The sequence below is a fragment of the Moschus berezovskii genome, chromosome 1 (genome assembly GCF_049115385.1).
Source record: "Moschus berezovskii isolate FMDL1 chromosome 1, NW_MosBer_1.0, whole genome shotgun sequence".
In the NCBI taxonomy this organism is placed as follows: domain Eukaryota; kingdom Metazoa; phylum Chordata; class Mammalia; order Artiodactyla; family Moschidae; genus Moschus; species Moschus berezovskii.
Genome location: NC_142460.1, coordinates 21,017,624 through 21,038,090, shown reverse-complemented (window position 1 = coordinate 21,038,090; position 20,467 = coordinate 21,017,624). Strand labels below are relative to the sequence as shown.

The 20,467-nt window shown below is 45.1% G+C and overlaps 1 protein-coding gene across 2 annotated transcripts; it reads right to left on the bottom strand.

Annotated features, from left to right (window-relative positions):
* Window positions 1-1,153: 1,153 nt before the first annotated feature.
* EPCIP (exosomal polycystin 1 interacting protein) lies at window positions 1,154-20,112 on the bottom strand. Of its 2 annotated transcripts, none has more exons than XM_055417568.2 (2): window positions 19,566-20,112; window positions 1,154-2,507 (listed from the first exon to the last, which is right to left on the bottom strand). In XM_055417568.2, exon 2 carries the CDS (start codon window positions 2,451-2,453, stop codon window positions 1,794-1,796), a length of 660 nt encoding a protein of 219 aa, XP_055273543.1. In that variant the 5' UTR covers window positions 2,454-2,507; window positions 19,566-20,112; the 3' UTR covers window positions 1,154-1,793. The 2 variants fall into 2 exon arrangements, with proteins under 2 accessions (XP_055273543.1, XP_055273549.1); XM_055417574.2 differs by lacking the exon at window positions 19,566-20,112 and adding an exon at window positions 2,611-2,864.
* Window positions 20,113-20,467: the final 355 nt, after the last annotated feature.

The following is a 20,467-nucleotide window of genomic DNA, read 5'->3' as shown; positions in this document are numbered from 1 at the left end:
GGGCTTCTGTGAAGGAAAATTTTCTTTGTGCAATGATGAGTCAGTTTAATTTAAAAAAAAAATTGATCCTGTATATAGATAGATAACTGATGAGAACCCACTGTACAGCACAGCGAACTCCCCTCGGGGCTCACTGGTAACCTAAACAGGAAGGAAATCCAAAAGAGAGAGAGTACATGTCTACGTGTGGTGATTCACTTTGCTGAGAGCAGAAGCCGACACAACTTCATCAAGCAACTATCCTCCAGTGAAAATTAATGAAAAATATTGCCTTAGTTCTTTGTATGAACACACATGAATCCTTTTTATGTTAAGCCCATCATACAGAGTGTCTTCACTTTCCAGTCTTAAACTTCCAAATGGACTGAACCCTCAAAGTTCTTCTGTTAATTATCTATCAGTAATCTGGATGTATTTACCTGTGCGAATAGTGTTATAAAGCGGCTATTACATTCCCAGGCTAGCCCCTAGTGTAGTCAAACACAGTTCCAGTGGTATTAATCCAAGTTCTGATTTCTGCAGCAGGAGAAGGAGGAGAGGAACGATGGGGAAGTGGTATAGCCGGGCCAAAGGTAGAAGGTGGCAAGGCAAGAGAAGGAAGAGAAGCGCTAGGAGAAAGCTTTCCCTGGATTTAGGCCTTGTTCTAAGCAACAAAAACCCCAACGCACTTGGTTTTTGTGACTTCCAGTTTTGATTTCTGCACCCCTGTCTCAGGACCCTGGTGTTCTCATTCAGCCCTAAGGCTCCACCATATCGGCCAGGCTTCAACCCTCCCTCCCCCCGACTGCCCCCCACTCCCCGCCACAGAGCACATAAGACTTCCCTTTCTCAGTGTGAATGCGCTTTACAAGATGTTTGGAAAATACCAATCTAAGAGGATCTAATCATTTTGAGGGGCTCCTTGTCCCCAGACCACTGAAGTCTGACATTCTCTACGTAGGGGAATTCCAACCTATGTAAGAACATGAAGAGGGGGAGGAAAAAGGCAATGTGAAAGAAGATGCTTTTCATTTTTATTTTTTAAGTTTTTTTTTTTTTTTAACGTGGACTTTTTTTTTAAGGGCTTCCTTGATGGCTCAGATAGCAGATGGTAAAGAATCTGCCTGTTACAGGAGACCCAAGTTTGATCCCTGGGTCGAGAAAATCCCCTGGAGAAAGAAATGGCTACATATTCCAGTGTTCTTGCCTGGAGAAGTCCATGGCTAGAGGAGACTGGTGGGCTACAGTCCACTGGTTGCAGAGAGTCAGACAGAACTGAGCGACTAACACTTTCAGTTCTCTTTCATTTTTTGAAAATCTTTATTGAATTTGTTACGCATTGCTTCTGTTTTATATTTTGGTTTTTTGGCCATGAGGCATGTGGGATCTTAGTTCCCTGACCAGGGATCGAACTGGCACCCCCTGCATTGAAAGGCAAGTCTCAACCACTACATCACCAGGGAAGTCCTGGAAGATGCCTTTCTTTAGGGTTTGTCCCCTCTGCTGAGCTCCACTAAGCAGTCCTTGGGGTGCACTGATCTGACATGTCCCTACCCTCCCTTAGTAGCAAAAACCTAGCCTCTAGCCGGCCCCCAACATACGCTTCTAGACTGAATCAAGTAAGTTTTTTGATTATTTTTATTGTGTTTTCCCAGGGCCAGGCACGGGTGGAGCAGAGGGCTGGCTCTCTGTGAAAGGAGGCTGGGGGAGAAGTGAAGTTGAGGCTAGGAATACCCATGACCTTGTGCACAGATCCCTTGTTGAGATGATCCAGCAGGTGCCAAAGTCCCCTGAGGATGGGCACAACTACAATGTTAGTAAATGAACGTGACAACGAAGCTTTTGTTGTTTAGAACTGGGAAGGTTTTAAGGTGGGAAAAATAGGGGAAGTTGCTGGCCATGCTGGCAGAGTTTGCAACACTGTATGATTTTAAGGCAGACTCCCTGTTGAAGAGTGCCGTATCTAAGAAGGAGATATACATACAGGTTTGCCAGCCTCGCTGTAACAATATGGGCTTCTCTCTGGATTCGCTCTCCCCGCCGCCGTGGATGAGTAAACTCTGTTCAGGGGAGGGATGCTTGGCCTCCGTGCTGACCCGAAGCCTCTTCAGACCGCAAATAGCCAGGTACTCAGTGGGGAGAGTGTTGGTACTGCACAGGGAAAGCTTCAGGTCCCGGACCAGCGTGAAGTTCAGCAGGAGCCCCAGAGCAGACGTGTCTGTGAACCAGATGGTCAGACGGTCACTGTAGCTCGTTTGCTCTATGGCAAGAGGCAGCACAGTTTTACAGCTGCACATCAGGTTGGCCAAACTGTAGTCACAGTCCCGGATGTCTGCTGAGCAGCTGCACTTCCGAATGGTGTTTTCCTTGGTGAAAATGAGCGTGCCGTTCCTCTGAGCCCTGGTGAAGCAGCTGAGTGCAAAGACGCCCAGCGCACCGATCAGAAAGAAGCTGTGCCCAGAAGGAGGTGCCATTCTCAGCGTGGGCCAGCCAAGTTCCCCTTCATGAGCCGATTCGTTGACACTTACCTGAAAGAAAAAACGCAGTTTTGTTATCACAGCCTCTCATTAGAAATGAACAGCTTCTGGGAAAAAAGGAACCCCTGAAATAACACGTCATAAACTTTCTCACTTGCAGTTCCAGCAAAGGCAGGCTGTGCTAGGAGCCCAAGAGGAGGTCATGCTCTTTTCTAAGAGCCTGGGGTGGGGGTTGGTGGAGGGCAGCAACCAGGCCCCTGAAATCTGAAAAAGTGAGCTGGAAAACTCCCAGTGGTGTCTGTTGGTGGTGAGACGAACACGCCAACAAGCAAGCAAAGAGTAGATGCCGGGGGAGGAGACCTACTGCATCCTGTCTGTGGACGGAGAATTGGAGTGATTGGAGGGTACGCATCCTCCAAACATCCCATTATCGGTACTGAGTGCCTGTCTTACCCACTTAAGCACGCACATTCCCTCCTCCCCCTCAATATCTGACTTCCTGGAATTCAGGAGACAAACGGCTTGTTGGAATCAGCTACCCACGTGCTCTGTTAACACATCATGCATACCAATGATGAAACTGTTAATGGTAAACCTCAATTTCTAACTAGACAAACATGCTCCCCTCCCTCTTATCAATCTGTTTATAAAACCGTTCATATTTTCCTGGTCTCCGAGACCAGGATTGTAGTCCACATTAACAGTGTCACTAGACAAGGAAAAGACCCATTGCCCAGCAATTCATCACAGGGATCTTGATTTACCAACTCCTTTCCCCCAAACAAACCTTATCAATTGATACATTTTTTTTTTATTTTTCAGTTGGTTGCACTGGGTCTTTGCTGCCGCATGGACTTTCTCTAGTTGTGGCTAGCGGTGGATACTCCTCCTTCCGGTGCTCAGGTTTCTCGTTGCCGTGGCTTCACTGGTTGCCAAGCACAGGCTCGAGCTCATAGGCTCAGTAGTTGTGGCATGTGGATTTGGTTGCTCAGTGGCATATGGGATCTTCCCAGATCAGGGATCGAACCCGTGCCCCCTGCTTTCACAGGTGATTCCTATCCACTGTACCCCTAGGGAAGTCCTATGAACTGATTTCTCCAAAATGTGAAACAGTATGTAAACATTGTTAAATGATCTACATAAGGCAGGAATGCATACTGAATTGAAAGAGCAACCCTGATGTCCAATTTGGGTGAAAATGCCCTATGGGTGCCTGGCGTTTAATTGATCTGTGTGTGGTCTTCTTTTATGGTGTGATTGAAATGACACACATTGTGAAATAGGACACCAGATTTCAGTTTTTCAAAAATAAGTAAATTTCCCTTGACTTAGCTGATGACCAAAGAGAGAAAACAATACAATTCGGAGCATCTATACATATGGCGGTGGGCATGGCAAGATGCTGAGAATGAGACCTCTGAACAGGATCTGGTGACGGCCCCCGCAGGAAGAGTGCTAAGGAGACATTGATGGAAAGTCAGTGCCCGGGGGGTTAAACTTGTGTCCAGAGAAGATGGTGACAGCGGGAAAGGAGCTAGGCTGACCCACACCCTTTAGGGAGCGAGATGAGGCTACAAGAGGGCAGCGCAGGTCAATGTGAAATCCCAGGGGGACGGAGCGAAAAATGCTAGGGAGGATACCCAGGCAGCACAAGGCCATCAGCAGGAGCTGGAGTGAGGGTAAGGAGCTAGCAGACCGTCTCAGCCAAGTAAACGCGAGCAGGAGGAGAGACGTGGGTCACCACAGTCATAATGTCATCCATCCATTCATCCAACAAATGCTCATGGGGAGTTTCCTAGGTGGCAGGCACTTTGCTAGCCCTGGGGATACAGCACAGAACGAGAAGATGAGCAAAGAGTTCTATGGGACTTGACTCTGCTTCCAGTGCCCAGGGTGGGCCAGGCCTGCTTGTGAGGACCAGAGGCTAAGAGAGTGAAGGAGGCAAAGGCAGGAGTCAGGTAAGGCCAAGCAGAAGATACAAAAAGAAAAAAACCTGGATCCTGCCCCCGAGGGCTGCTTTGCAAAAGAGGAAGACAAAGAAGGCTGAACCGAGGAAGTCAGTCCTTGGAAGCAAAGCTATGACCAAGCTAGTCACCAGTCAGTGAAGCTGCTCAGTCGTGTCCCACTCTGCAATCCCATGGACTGTAACCTACCAGGCTCCTCCATCCATGGAATTTTCCAGGCAAGAGTGCTGGAGTGGGTTGCCATTTCCTTCTCCATAGGATCTTCCTGACCAGGGGATCGACTGAGCTACCAGGGGAGCTAGTAGACAGCATATTAAAAAGCAGAGACATTACTTTGTCAACAAAGGTCCATCTAGTCAAGGCTATGGTTTTCTCAGGATTCATGTATGGATGTGAGAGTTGGACTGTAAAGAAAGCTGAGCGCAGAAGAATTGATGCTTTTGAACTGTGGAGTCAGAGAAGACTCTTGAGAGTCCCTTGGACTGCAAGGAGAACCAACCAGTCCATCCTAAAGGAGATCAGTCCTGGTTGTTCAATGGAAGGACTGATGTTGAAGCTGAAACTCCAATATTTTGGCCACCTGATGCGAAGAGTTGACTCATTTGAAAAGACCCTGATGCTGGGAAAGATTGAGGGCAGGAGGAGAAGGGGACGACAGAGGATGAGATGGTGGGATGGCATCACCGACTCAATGGACATGGGTTTGGGTGGACTCCGGGAGTTGGTGATGGACGGGGAGGCCTGGAGTGCTGCGGTTCATAGGGTCACAAAGAGTTGGACACGACTGAGCGACTGAACTGAGTTGAACTGAACTCCTGAAGATACACACAGATGTAGGATCATAGCAGAGAGGCAAGCCAAGAGTCAATTCAGGAAACTGGGTAAGACTTCTGATACTGCTTTGTGTTTATTTTTAAGCTGGCACAAAGTTTGAGTTTTAGTTTTTTATAAAGTATAAGTAGTGTTTTTCTCCTTTCTAAAAGTGGATTTTTCAAAAAAGTTTTTTTAATTAATTTTTACTGGAGTTCAGTTGACTACAATGTTGGGTTGGTTTCTGCTGTACAGAAAAGTGGTTCATTTATGCACATACGTATATCCACTCTTTTTTTTAGATTCTATTCCCATATAGGCCGTTACAGAGTATTGAGAAGAGTTCCCTGTGCTATACAGTAGGTCCTTATTAACTATATGTTTATATATAATACTGTATAAATGTCAACCCCAATATCCCAAATTATCCCTCCCTCCTTTATCCCTTAGTAATCATGTTTGTTTTGTACATCTGTGATTCTATTTCTGCTTTGTAAATGGGTTCATTCATACCATTTTTTTAGATTCCACATATAAGCGATATCATATATTTGTCTTTCTCTAACTTACTTCACTCAGTACACCAGTCTCTGAAAGTGAAAGTCACTCAGTCATGTCCGACTCTTTGTTACCCTATGGCCTAAACAGTCCATGGAATTCTCCAGGCCAGCGTACTGGAGTGGGTAGCCTTTCCCTGCTCCAGGGGATCTTTCCAACCCAGAGATCGAACCCAGGTCTCCCACATTGCAGGTGGATTCTTTACAGCTTAGCCACGAGGGAAGCCCAAGAATACTGGAGTGGGTAGCCTATCCATTCTCCTGCAAATCTTCCTGACCCAGGAATCAAACCAGGGTCTCCCGAATTGCAGGAGGATTCTTTACCAGCTAAGCTACCAGGGAAGCCCCACACCAGTCTCTAGGTCCATCCACGTTGCTGCAAATGGCATTATTTCATTCTTTTTTATGGCTGAGTAATATGTTTAATACACAGATTCAACATATTCGTGTTCACTGTGTCCCTTCTGCCGTTTTAACTTAGTGGATATTCAGACTCTTCTTGTGTGCATGCACCTTACCCATGCATCTATATCAGAGTATGTTTTACTTGTTTTACTGCAAGTTCATAGACCTGTTTTCTGCCTGTTTACATTGTTTAATAGTATCTATATTTCACAGGGTTTTCTTAAAGGATTTATTCATTAGTTCATTTTGTAGCAAAAGAAAGAGCTTGAGAAATGTGTGGAGCCATAATTTTCCCTGAATGAGAGGCTTAACGGTTTTAAATTGTGTTGCAATGTGATGGTAAGTACCCCACTTAGTAAGGAACAGTGCATAATTTTTTAATTACAAGACAATTTTAGATGATTATCTGTCCCAGATTCCACTGAAGGTTTCTAGGACTTCATGTCCCAGAAACTCCGTCATCCCTGGACCAGGAATGCTGACGCCAGTACCATTGGCCTGCTTTGCTCCCGGCCTTGGAGGGAAAGGAAGGGAGGGGCGTCTACCCATCAGCTGAAACCTGGCGACAAAGTATCGACGTCATTCTCTTAAGTGTTGATACTGATCAGAGGCACCAGTGGAAAAAGACCAGGGTAACTCCAATACTTTGGCCACCTCATGCGACGAGTTGACTCACTGGAAAAGACTCTGATGCTGGGAGTGATTGGGGGTGGGAGGAGACGGGGACGACAGAGAATGAGATGGCTGGATGGCATCACCGACTCGATGGACATGAGTTTGATTGAACTCCGGGAGTTGGTGATGGACAGGGAGGCCTGGCGTGCTGTGATTCATGGGGTCGCAAAGAGTCGGACACAACTGAGTGACTGAACTAAACTGAACTGAACTGAAGACACTTTGGCCACCTGATGCGAAGAACTGACTCATTGGAAAAGGCCCTGAGGCTGGGAAAGATTGAAGGAAGGAGGAGAAGGGGACAACAGAGGATGAGATGGCTGGATGGCATCACCGACTCATTGGACATGAGTTTGAGTGAACTCCGGGAGTTGGTGATGGACAGGGAGGTCTGGTGTGCTGCAGTCCATGGGGTTGCAGAGTCAGACATGACTGAGCGACTGAACTGAACTGAAGACAGGAAAAGATCATGGATTTCCCGAAACGAGTTGGGCTGGAGATCCCCAAAGGGATTTGTGAGCAACTTCCCAGCAGTCAAGGACCTGGCCAGACCTCAGTGGGGGCCCTGCCTTCTGGACGTCAGGGAGCTTGAATGCCAGACCAAGGAGGCCAGATGCATGGGGCCTCATGAAGGGCACAGAGTGGGCCAAGTGTCCCTGGACACAGGTTTATGTGGTTTCCTCAAAGACGCCACATGGACATTGTTCTCCTTCTGTCTTAGCGTGGGTTTCTTTCTTCAGGTTTCTTGACTGTGGATTGTGAGCACCCGGCTTTTACTATGTATTAATATCTATTCGTGTGTGCTCAGTCACTCAGTCATGTCTGACTCTTTGTGACCCCATGGACTGTAGCCTTCCAGGCTCCTCTGTCCTTGGGATTCTCCAGGCAAGAATACTCGGGCGGGTTGCCGTGTCCTCCTCCAAGGTATCTTCCCAACCCAGGGATCAAACCCTCATCTCCGGCATTGCAGGCAGACTCTTTTCCACTATTCATTTGGGGGTAAATTCCAGACTGGCATAAGCAGAATGGGTGCAAGTGTGTCACAGTGCCCCACCCCACCCCCCTTTAATATTTGTTTATTTGGCTGCACCTGGTCTTAAGTTGCCGCCTGTGGGATCTAGTTCCCTGACCAGGGATCGAACCTGGTCCCCCTGCATCAGAAGTGCAGAGTCTCAGCCACTGGACCTGCAGACAGATCCCTACCCCTGCTGTTTGATCTGCCTCTGTCCGAGTGGGGGTGGCACTGTGGGAAGGATGGTTTTCTCTGGAGGCTGCTGAACTTGTAGAAGGGAACCATGGATTTGTTGGCAACTGCCAAGTGTCCAGAAGGGGTGAGCTTGAGAGTGAAGCCAACCCAGAGAAAAACAGAGATAAGAAGTGTAAAGATATTCTTAACAATCTTTTTTTTCCCCCAGCACCCGGATCAAGCCATGCCCGACATTCTTTCTTTAAAAAAAATGATTTATTTTATTTTTGGTTGCGCTAGGTCTTCATTGCTGTGCAGAGGCTCTCTCTGGTTGCAGAGCGCGGGGGCCACTCTCGAGTTGTTGCGCGCGGGCTTCTCGTTTCAGAGGCTTCTCTTGTGGAGGGGCACAGGCTGTAGGTGCGTGGGCTCAGTGGTTGCAGCGCAAGGGCTCCAGAGCACTGACTGAGCGGTTGTGGCACATGGGGTAGTGACATTCTTTCTTGATTTTTAACGAAAGGTATGAGCCACGCTTTTTCCCTATTCAAGCCAGTCTGAATTGGGATTTCTATACTAAGCAGGTAAAGGAGTCTTGGCGCACTAACATTTGATAAACTATGCTTTTTTCGCTCACTCAGTAAACATGTGTTGAGCACTTGCTTTGTGCCTGGACTGTGCTAGAAATGGAGAAAATAAAGCCAATAGGAGCTCTGTCAAGGAGTTACACTCTAGTCAAGGACACACTGAACCGATAATCACAGTGTCATGTGATAATAATTATAACCACAATTTGTATGGGATATTCAATCTGCACCAGGACTCCCCGGGAGGTGTTAAGTTCACAGGGAAGTTAGAGGAGTATTTCTTGAATGGGAAAGATAAAAGGAAAATTATCCATGTAATTAGCATAGGGTGATCAGAATTTTTGCAATCCAAAAGTAGGATAGAGAGATGGACAGTTTATGAAGGTGGCAGGAGTAGCAGTCAGCTCAGCTCAGTTCAGTTGTTCAGTCGTGTCCGACTCTTTGTGACCCCGTGCACTGCAGCACACCAGGCTTCCCTGTCCTTCACTACCTCCCAGTGTTTGCTCAGACTCACATCCATCGAGTCGGTGATGCCATCCCACCATCTCATCCTCTGTCGTCTGCCGGGAGCCAGCGAGGGAAATCCTACCCGTGGCAAAGGTCAATTGGGGAAGAGGCCTGACGGGCAAAGGCTAATCAGGACTCGAGGAACCCCCTGGACTTACCTGAGCATCTACCCCAAAGAAAACCAGAGTCTGCCTTACTATCTTACGCCTCTTATCAAGTCCTCTCATACTTACAGGGGCTTCCCCCAACCACCTTTCTCTGAAAACATTAATTCAGAGCTGTAGTTTAAAAGTTCTCCTCGGCTTAATAGGAGTGTTCCAATCCAAGCCCCTCTGATAGCTTTCTAACTTGCATGACAAGTTTGTCCGGGCTCTTACAACTATGAGTGTGACTGTTTATAGCCTCCCAGCCATGCAAGGACAGAAAGCCTAATATTCTAAAATACAGGAATCTGTTGAAGAAGTTAAAATCATTAGAATAGTACTAAAAAAGATTTCATTGTTGAATCAATGCTTGCTGCAAAGTTTCCTCTATCCATTGTATCCTTGGAAATATATTAATCACATATAGAGAATATAAGTAGTGGCCTTTGATTTAACCACATCAGATCTTAAGTTAATAAATTCCTTTCTTGTAGCTCATTACACCGGTGCCTTATAGGAATGTAACTTTGTTATGTGTCTAGCACCTGACTTTAGGAAAATCATCTTAAAAGAATATAAGACTTTTTCTAGCTAACTAACCTTTGTTAGGAGAGAGGGCCATAAACTGTTAGCAGGCCACCTGGCCAGAAGATGATGTAAACCACCCAAAACTTTTGTATATCATGAGACATACAAAAATGAGCCCTGATCCTGATAAGGGTCAAGACTGCTGACCCCACGCGATTTTGGCATGACTCTACCTCCCTGTTTCTTATGCGCATAACTTAGGGTATAAAAGCAGCACTGGAAAATAAAGTTTTGGGCCTTGCTCACTGAAGCTTGGTCTCCCCGTGTTGTTCTTTCTCCTTTTCCATCCTTTTCTCTATTCTCCTTTTTCTGGTTGAGATCCTTGGAGCGCTGGGCCCTCTGAGTTTACTTATCTGCCTGGGCTTCTAAGACCCACTCGAGGGGGTGCCCTGGTGGGGTACCTCCAGTGATTCGAGAGGGCGCCTGCGGCCTACGTAAACAGAGCAAACCCCGTGCTGGGGTTTTATTGGTTTCCTGCGTAAACCAAGGAATCATCAGCCCCTGTCTCTCTCTCTCTCTCTCTCTCTCTGACGCCGACACCGTTCATCCCTGGGCCATATCGAGGCTGGTCCCCGATAGTCGTCCCTTTCTCCTCCTGCCTTCAATCTTTCCCAGCATCAGTGTCTTTTCCAATGAGTCAGTTCTTAGCATTAGGTGGTCAAAGTATTGGAGTTTCAGCTTCAGCATCAGTACTTCCAATGAGTATTCAGGACAGATCTCCTTTAGGATGGACTGGTTGGATCTCCTTGCAGTCCAAGGGACTCTCCAGAGTCTTCTCCATCACCACAGTTCAGAAACATTGATTCTTTGGTGCTCAGCATTCTTTATGGTCCACCCTCACATCTGTATATGACCACTGGAAAAACCATAGCCTTGACTAGATGGCAGCAGGAAACTAGAGAAGCAGGAGGAAAGGGCAGTGAGGGGTCCCGTGGGGCTGGAATCCTCTGACTTGCTCTGACACATCATTTTCTCAGTGTCCCAGCCTTTCCTGTGCTCACTGCATCACTGAGATTTGCCTGCTGTGTCCTAATATGAACCCCCTCACAACCCTAGGGGCAGGGGCATAGGGAGGGGCAGGGGGCATGGGATCTGTCTGTGCCCATCTTTTTAAGCCATGCTAGAATCTGCCCACAAATGAACAAACGCATAGTGAAACCAGGATAAAGGTTAAGTTCTTCCTTACATTACAGTCTAATGCCATTAAAGGCATAAGGAGGATTTACTCAGCTCCACACAGTCACTCAGGGACTCAGGCTTTATTTATTTATTTTTTAATGCTAATTTCTAGGGCCTGCAGGTCCTCCACTGCATTTTCTGCCCACATTTTATGGGCCAGAACTGAGTCGCCTGACTGCAAGCAGCTTGGAAATGATGCCCAGCACTGTGCCAGGAAGGAAGAGGAGAATATGGGTATTGGTGAGCACTAAAAGTTTACATTGGCCACCTCGTGCGATGAGTTGACTCACTGGAAAAGACTCTGATGCTGGGAGGGATTGGGGGCAGGAGGAGAAGGGGACGACAGAGAATGAGATGGCTGGATGGTATCACCGACTAGATGGACATGAGTTTGAGTGAACTCCGGGAGTTGGTGATGGACAGGGAGGCCTGGCGTGCTGTGATTCATGGGGTTGCAAAGAGTCGGACACGACTGAGCGACTGAACTGAACTGAACTGAAAAGTTACTGACCACACCTAGGCTGTAAGACACAAAGAATGACTTTATGCAGCCACAAAAAAAGCTCAGGTGGTGTCAGTCCACCTAAACCTTTCAGGCAAGAGGCTGAAAAACATGTATGATCATTAACTCTTTGAACATGTCCAGAAACCAGAGCTCCTATTGAGATTTAGTGCAAATACCATTTTTATATTGCAGATGGAGAAATCCTGAGAGCAATTAATATGAACAGAGGTGCTGCACAAAAGCAAAGACTCCTGAATTGAGCAGATACAGACATCAGTAACTTCAAAACAAATTCCACACAGATTCCTTCCCAATCTAGGATTACACCCAAAATTTAGATAATGTTTATACTTGGCTCCATAAGGAACATTTCAAACTGGATTAGTTTTGTTTATAAGAAGATATTACTAGTAAGGAGACAGTGTGTCAGTGGGAGGATAGCATTTGGACCATTTTCCTGAAAACAGATTTGAAATGTCATGAATAACGATGTTTTGAATTCTATAGTCTTAACACAAAAGACAAGAAAAATGACTGTGGGAATTTAGAGTAACGTTCTCCAAATCCTTACAGCAATTAAAACTGAAGAGTGATCTCAAATTTTAATTCAGAAGTAAGTTTAATTTGAAAGGCAATTTAAGGAAAAGACTCAGTTGAAGAAACTGGAGAAGTAAGAGAACCAGACACTGATGAGATGCTCCAGTAAGAAGCAGACGGTCTGAAACATGAATCTGAATGGCATCATGGGGCAGAAAGGCAGAAGGAATCCAGTGTCTGGATGCCCCCAAAACCACCTGGATTGCAGGACTTGAGGAGCTAGGCAAGGAGGTCTCCCCCAGATGCCATCCCTAGAGGGTGTCCCTGCAAAAACCCTCTATTATTTGGAGGTGGCGAATATGAGAAAAATTCCAGAAAAGGAGACCATTTGGGATCTTAGGTGTGCCCCATAAAGGGAGAGATGTACCCACACTCTGGAGTGTATTTTACCAAAAGGGTGCCCACCGCTTGCTGACACAGACAGTGGCAAGATGGCCTCACTGTCCACAGCGGCCTAATGGGCTGCCCAAGGAACATTGCATGTACTATGGGAACAAACAGCTGGGAAACTAACTGTCAGGCGATGTGACTGGTGGGTGCTAATTAAAGACACAGCTGAGTGTTGCACAGGAATGTGAAAGACTCCCAAAGAAGGTGCTGTCTGGACTGAGAAGAGAGAGGCTGGGATAAGGAAAGCTGAGATGCTGAAGACAGAAAAGCAATTTCAGCAAAATCTCAGTCTAGAGTACTTGGCGTGTCTTTGGGTCATGAGGCTTAGGAACGAGGCTGGGACTGTGCCAACCAAGCTAAGGGGTTTGGTCTCCAAACTCTTCTGATCTTCACTCCTTTAATAAGAACCCTTCCCAACAGATATAATTTTTAATTTATAAAGGTTTTAGAAATACCACACTTACATTATTTACATTGTAAACAATACACAAAAAGAATGGACTTTTAAATGTTTGAGATGAATAAAGAAAACGGCTTCCGTGGTGGCCCAGCCAGTAAAGAATCTGCTTGCAATGCAGGAGACCTGAGTTTGATCCCTGAGTCGGGAATATCCCCTGGAGAACGACATGACTACCCACTCCGGTAGTCTTGGCCTGGAGAATTCCACAGATAGAGGAACCTCGTGGGCTGCAGTCCACGGGGTCACAAAGAGTCGGATATGATTGGGTGATTGAAACTTTCACCTCACTGGCTTGTGTATATACAAACCCTCTTTGGAGGTCCCTGCAAGCGACAAAAGTGAGGAGCTGAGGGTTTGTAATCAGGGGCGACCTGGGTAGATACAGGTCCTTGCCTCCTTCCATACCACCAAGGCCCTTGACAGCAGCATGGGACAGTTAACACCCAATGGTGACAGAGGCACATGACCATTTGGGAGCACAGGTAAGGCAATCTTGGGGAGACTTTATTGTGTAGACTTGGTGGTATGGAAGGAGGCAAGGACCTGTATCGGGAAGGTGGGAACAAAAACCAATCAAATATAAGCAATTAGTGTTAATTTAGCCTTATTTGTGCCCACTGGTTGGTGAAGCCAGGATCTCTTCAAGTATCACTTGGATTGCTGCTTTCAGATAAATGTGTTTAATGATAGAAATGAACTAATGTTCTCAAAAGCTTCTAGTCTGAGATAACTAAGAGCTAACTGAAAATAGGCATTTTATGTTTGGAAAGCACTGAGCTTAACTGAATGTTGATTTCACCCACAGTGTGCCTATTGGATGCTGGGCCCATTGCTAATGGTATGCTATGTAAGTCGGATCTCTGATGTGACAAAGCCCTGGTCTTCTGGTTGATCTTGGTTTCCCAGTCCCTGGTGCCTGACACTTAGAGACCCTCCATAAACACTTGTATTATTCAGGTGCATCCCTACATTAGCTAAGTCAGAGTGCATGTACTAATCCTTTGCTTCCTCTTTTACTTTTGTCTCCTAGAATTGTGGAGTGTAGCATATGATCAAATCAGCAAGCAAAATCCATTTCAGCGTGAATTTCAGGGCATGGCCCAGGAAGCATGATGAACTCTTGTGTATTAGTGAAAGAGCGGGTGTATTTGAGCTCAATATCCTATGTCTTGCCTCTGAGTCTCCTTGAAGGCCATTGAAGGACATCTGGCACAAGTCCCAACAGGCAACCCCAACCTCTTGCGACTTTACCAGTGAGCATTCTCTAAGTTTGCAGCTGCTTTGGACCATTTCTGTGAATCTGATGGAGACACAGGACAAAACACAGTCACCTAAGATGGGGACCATGAGCCCCAAATCAGGGCCCCAGATTGCTATCCTTCCACCTCGCTCCACAGACCAAAGGGAAACATGAGTAGAATCAGTGCTGAGTACATATTGATCTCATAGATATTTGTGGGCATCAGAAACCTTAATTGCTTTTGGTTGAAGGATTATAAGACCCCTGCTGCAAACTTCCCAACAATATAACATTTAAGCATCCAATCTTGTAAAACTAACATGGGAAGAGCTTTGCTCAAATTACTGGGCCTGTATTATATGAGCGGGAGGTTGCCAAGGAAAATAAGTCAGAGTAATCCCTTTGCTAGGAGATGAGAAACAAAAAATGCTGGTAGACCTTTAATATTTTAATCACCTGCTTCTAGAACAATAAAAAGGGATTCAGGTCTTCCATTTAATAGTTGTACATTATTACAGTCTCATAAAATATCTTAAACTATTTCCTTAAAATGTAAGCCTTAAGCTTTTCCCTTTCATCTGCATTCAATGATTAGATTTCAGAAAAGTTAAGGGTTAAATTTTTCTTTCAGTGGTTTTAGTTATAAATATTGGAACCAATTGCCTTCAATATGAAATTTGTTGCTTTCTTGGAAGATTTTTAAGAGTTTTTAACATGTCTACAACTAAAGGTAATGTGAGATCCTGGAACAGAAAAAGGACATTGGTTATCTAAAAAAATCTGAATAAAATATGGATATTAGTTAATAATGATAATGCATCAATATTGGTTCATTAATGGTGATAAATGTATACTATAGCAATGTAAGATGCTAATAAAAGGGAAACTGGTTGTTGGGTATATGGGAACTCTCTGTGCTAGCATCACCATTTCCCTGTAAGTCTAAAACAATTCTAAAATGAGACTTCTATATGAAAAGAAAGCCTCCTGATCTCACTGACGACTCACAGAAGATTATTTTTGTGACAAGAGTAGGGCTCCAGTGGATAAACTGGGCAACACAATTTGGGTCAAACAGAACATCCATGAAATGGTGACTAGGCACCACTCCAAAGGACTCCTACAGAGCTCCTGGCCTTGGAGAAGATCCTGGCTTCCTTACTGACCTGGGAGACCAGGCATTTCAGAGATGCAAATGGGAAGTGGTCCTTCAATGGGAAGCAGGTCACAGCGGGAAAGAAGAGGCATCGGGAAAACTGTTAGAACAAGTCCTGGCGAGTGCGCTTAGGGGTGTGTGTGTATGGTGCCACCTCATACTGCTTACGTTGCCCCGTGTCAGAAGTGTTTTCTATTTCTCATCTGCTAAGAAACCATCAGGATTCCCAGGTGGCTCAGTGGTAAAGTATCTGCCTGCCAATGGAGGAGATGCAGGAGATCTGGGTTCTATCCCTGGGTTGGAAAGATCCCCTGGAGAAGGAAATGGCTGCCCACTCCAGTATTCTTGTCTGGGGAATCCCATGGACAGAAGAGCCTGATGGGCTACAGTACACGGGGTGGCAAAGATTAGGACACAGCTGAGTGCAGGTGCACACACACACGTGCACACACACACACACAAGAAACCACCCTCATCTCCTAAACTGTCTTCACATCTTTCACGAATCTGGTAGACCAGGTTCATGGATGACAGTTCTTGCCTGCCTCCAACCTCTTATAACCTCAGTTAACCTCAGTTAACCTCAGTTAACCTCAGTTAACCGTAAAGGAAAAACCGAGCTTGTATAAGCAAATCTATAGTCACAGAGAACGTCAGTGCTTGTCTATGCCAGATTTTTAAGCCACTCTAATCAGGCTGTCCTTAGGGTGACCCCACTGGAAGGACGGTCATCAGGTTCCCAACGACTCCCATTCCCCAATGTGTCAAAGCCAGTGGTTAATTTCCTCATCTCGTTTTGCCTGACTGCTCACTAGCATTTGATGTGGTTGCCCACTCCCTCCTTCCTGAGAAAAGATCCCTCTGTGCTTCCTTTCCATTGCATACCCCTGTTTTCTTGCCACCTCAATGGTCACTCCTTCTCAGCATCTGGCTAGCATCTTCTCTCCTTCCATGATGTTGTTGCATACCCCTTGCTCAGCAACTGGCTCTCTTCTCTATGTATATCCACTCCTTTGGAGGTTGCATGCTGACTCCTGCATTTCAGTATTATCTATATGCTGATCATTATCCAGCTCCCAAATCCTCCCTTGAGCTTCACGCTCATGTATCTAGCATCTTACTTGATAGCTGTGCCTGAATATCTAACAGACACCTCAAATTTAACTCATCAAATGCACACTACTTGACTCCTAAGAAAGTTCAGACTGCTAGATGAAGAGATGTTACTGCATTAGCATTTTACTACACAAACCTTTGGGTTTCCCGGGTGGTGCAGTGGTAAAGAATCTGCCTGCCAGTGCCGGGGATGCAGGAGACATGGATTTGATCCCTGGGTCTGGAAGATCCCCTGGAGAAGGAAATGGCAACCCACCCCAATATCTTGCTTGGAGAATCCCATGGACAGAGGAGCCTGGTGGGTTACAGTCCATGCAGTCGCAAAGAGTTGGACATGACTGAATGACTGACATGCACACATACAAACCTTTACTGCCCCTCAGCCCTGTGTTACCAGGGTTAAACTAGCTAAATATAGAAAATGGTCATTGATAAGAGGCAATGTACTTTCAAATAAGAAATGTGGAAGTTACATGTGTGTTGAAAAATGACTGAAATTAAGAATTACATGTTTCCTTAATATTAATAATAATATTCAATAGGTGCTTCTTTTGGTGCCAGGTGCAGTTTGAAGTATTATTGCATGTCTTATATCATTTAATCCTTGTAATAACCTTAAAAGTAGATACTGTGACCCTATTTTCATTATCAGAAACATAGAGAGGTTTCATAGCATGGTCACAGGCACAGAGCCAGAAGGAACCAGCTAAGATTTGAACCCAGACAGCCACATATACTCTAGGGAGGCACGATGGAAGTGACAGTTCTATTTCCCATCCCAGGGTCGAGTTCTTACTCACATGACATCCCGTACCTCGGATTCCACTACTAGACTCTGTGGCCTTTAACCTCAAGTGTGTATAGAAACCTCAAGCTAAATGAGTGGGAAGCAAAAGGAAAGAAGAGTTCCATTTTGCACAAGCATCAGAACACTTTTTTTTTTTTTAAGAAGACACTTGTAAATTAGATCTTTAAGGACAACATTGGTTGGATGCTACTTCTTTTGACATGGTCAGGGAACATGGGACAAAGACTTCTAGAGAGTAAGCCAACAGGCGGTAAAATATGCAGCTTTCTGATTGACACAGGTTCTTGTGAGAGTTAATTAACCAATGGTTGCAAACCCCTCAAGCCTTTCCTGTAATGGCTTGGTATGCCTGTGTGCGTGGTAAGTCGCTTCTGTCGTGTCTGACTCTCTGTGATGCTATGGACCATGGCCCGCCAGGGTCCTCTGTCCATGGGATTCTCCAGGCAAGAATACTGGAGTGGGTGGTCATGTCCTCCTCCAGGAGATCTTCCCTGACCCGGGGATCGAACCCATGTCTCTTACATCTCCTGCGTTGACAGGTGGGTTCTTTACCAATAGTGCCACCTGGGAAGCCCAAATGACTTGGCATACACTTAGCTTATCTGATCACTGGTGCTCCAGCTCAGCACATCTGGCCCCTGATCACACAACCATGGGAAACTGGGTGATTGTATCTTCTGACGACAGACACAGAGACGTGATCCACTGCACCCTGATTTGTTTATTCTGTCCACACGACATGGCTTGTGGGATCTTAGTTCCCCAACCAGAGGTTGCACCCAGGCCCCTGGTAGTGAGAGGGCCAAGTTTTAGTTAACCACTGAACCACCAGGAAATTCCGCGGACGCTGAATTTTAAAGGCAGATAGTATACTGCTGCTGAGTCACTTCAGTCGTGTCCGACTCTGTGTGACCCCTTAGATGGAAGCCCAACAGGCTCCCCCGTCCCTGGGATTCTCCAGGCAAGAACACTGGAGTGGGTTGCCATTTCCTTCTCCAATGTGTGAAAGTGGAAAGTGAAAGTGAAGTCGCTAGGTTTAAGTAATTAAAATACTGAGGTGAAAAAGAAGATTGAGAGATCCAAATCAGCTGTTGAGAAGCATTCATTTCCATAGATGCTTTGTCGAACCTGTTCTTTTCAGAAAATGCCCAATTTCTGTCAAAAATATGATGTGAAGTCTTTTTTCCCTTTCAAACATTATTTTAAATAATGCATTACATTGAATTATTTGGTATAAAAATAAAAGTTAAAAAACTTCCCAAAGATCACTTTTTTCATCAACAAAAATTTCAAGCAAAAGAGGTCTGATATTTTTGGTAGTTTTTAAGGACAGGTTTTTATGAATATTATGCCCAGTTCTTCTGAAACATTTCCTTTCTTCAGTATGCACCAACACACGTATTGCTAAGAAACTCCCCAAAACATATTTATGAAACAATGAAATATATGTAGAACTGTGTAAGGATTACTAGTTTTGACTAAGACATCCCTGTAGCATTTATTGTGTTTGTTTCACTTTTGAATACAGGGACCAATTTTTTAAAAAGTTAACTGATCTAAATTTTGATGCTTATCTAAATTTGATTTCTTCTTGTCTTCCTATGTTTTCTAATGAATAGTGTGTAAATAAAAGTAAATATAACACCATTAGATAAATATAACATTATTAGATAAAAACAGAGCAAAGAAACAATAAAAACCAATGTTTTGAGAGTTTCCGGTTTTGCTTGTGATCACAATAAGGAAAAGCGATACTACACATACCTCTTTCACTGAGTTCTTATTTAGCATTAAAGACCAACAGGAAATATAGCTGGATTTTTTTTGTTGTTGGGTTTTTTTTTTTTAATTTTCGCCAGATCTTAAAAATAGAAACAAGAAGCCCAGATTCCACGGAGATATCTGTTACATAATATTAACCTAAGTGAGTCTATCTATTTAGGGAATTATGAGAAGGCCATTTCATTCTTTGCTTGATGTTCTGAAAACATTTCCTTTGAAAGGAAAGAGAATCTGAGTAGAAAGCAATTCACATGCCCGGAAGCTTAAAGGAGAGTTTCACGGTGAAAGTGATGCATAAGTGTGCATTATATTCAGGAAACGCAAACACTGCAGAAGAAGGTGGTGCTGATGGTGGCTCTTCAAACATTACAGAACTTTCTGCCATGCAGCAGAAATCTGAAGCTGTTAAAAACTGTTAAGCTAGATAGGCTTTTCAAAAAAGAACAGAGAAAAGACTTACATCTCCGAGTTCCACAGCAAGGCTGTCTCCTCCACTCCCGGGCTGATCCTTCACTCAGGCTTGACAGCTCGTGTAATCTGCCGGGCAGGAAGGACGGAATGCCTCTTCTTGCACTTGCTGTTCTTTTCCGTTTTCGGAAGGCCAGTGGCCCTGGTCATTTCCATGGCAACCAGAAGCATGCTGCCAGCCTTCCAGTTTCATGAACCACACAGCAGAATAGAACCCGTCTTGGTCACTGCTGGCCTCTCTTTGGGAGCTCCAAAGTGGAAAGTTTCCAGAAGAGTCGAAGGAGACTGCTGCTCTATGCTGACCTGAAGGGCTGACGGTGATGCGAGGAGTTCTACTTTAGCAGGAAATTGAATGGATTAAACGTAGAGCGTGGAAGACTCCTTGATGCTTTTATTATCATGATCATGCTTTGCTCCACTCTTTTCGGCCCAGTGAATTGTTACTTATGGCAAATACTCGAACTAGTATAAAAATTGTCCCAGTGTAGTTGTTCCAAAGAGAAAATGAACTCATTTTAGCTCCAAAGACGTAGTCCTGCTGAGAGATTATTACACTGTGTGAAGTAAGTCAGACAGAGAAAGACAAAGATCATATGATATCACTTATCTGTGGAATCTAAAATATGATGCAATTTTAGTATATGTGCTGCCAAAGCTAGCGCTAAAATATGATACCAATGAACTTATTTACAAAACAGAAACAGACTCACACACATAGAAAACAAACTTATGGTTCCCAGGGACTTCCTTGGCGGTCCAGTGGTTAAGACTCTGAGCTGCCCATGCACGGGGGTGTGGGTTCGATCCCTGGTGGGGGAACTAAGATTCCACACCCTGTGCTGCATGCCCCCTCCCCAAAACAGCATCATACAAACTGGGAAGGGGAGGGGGAGG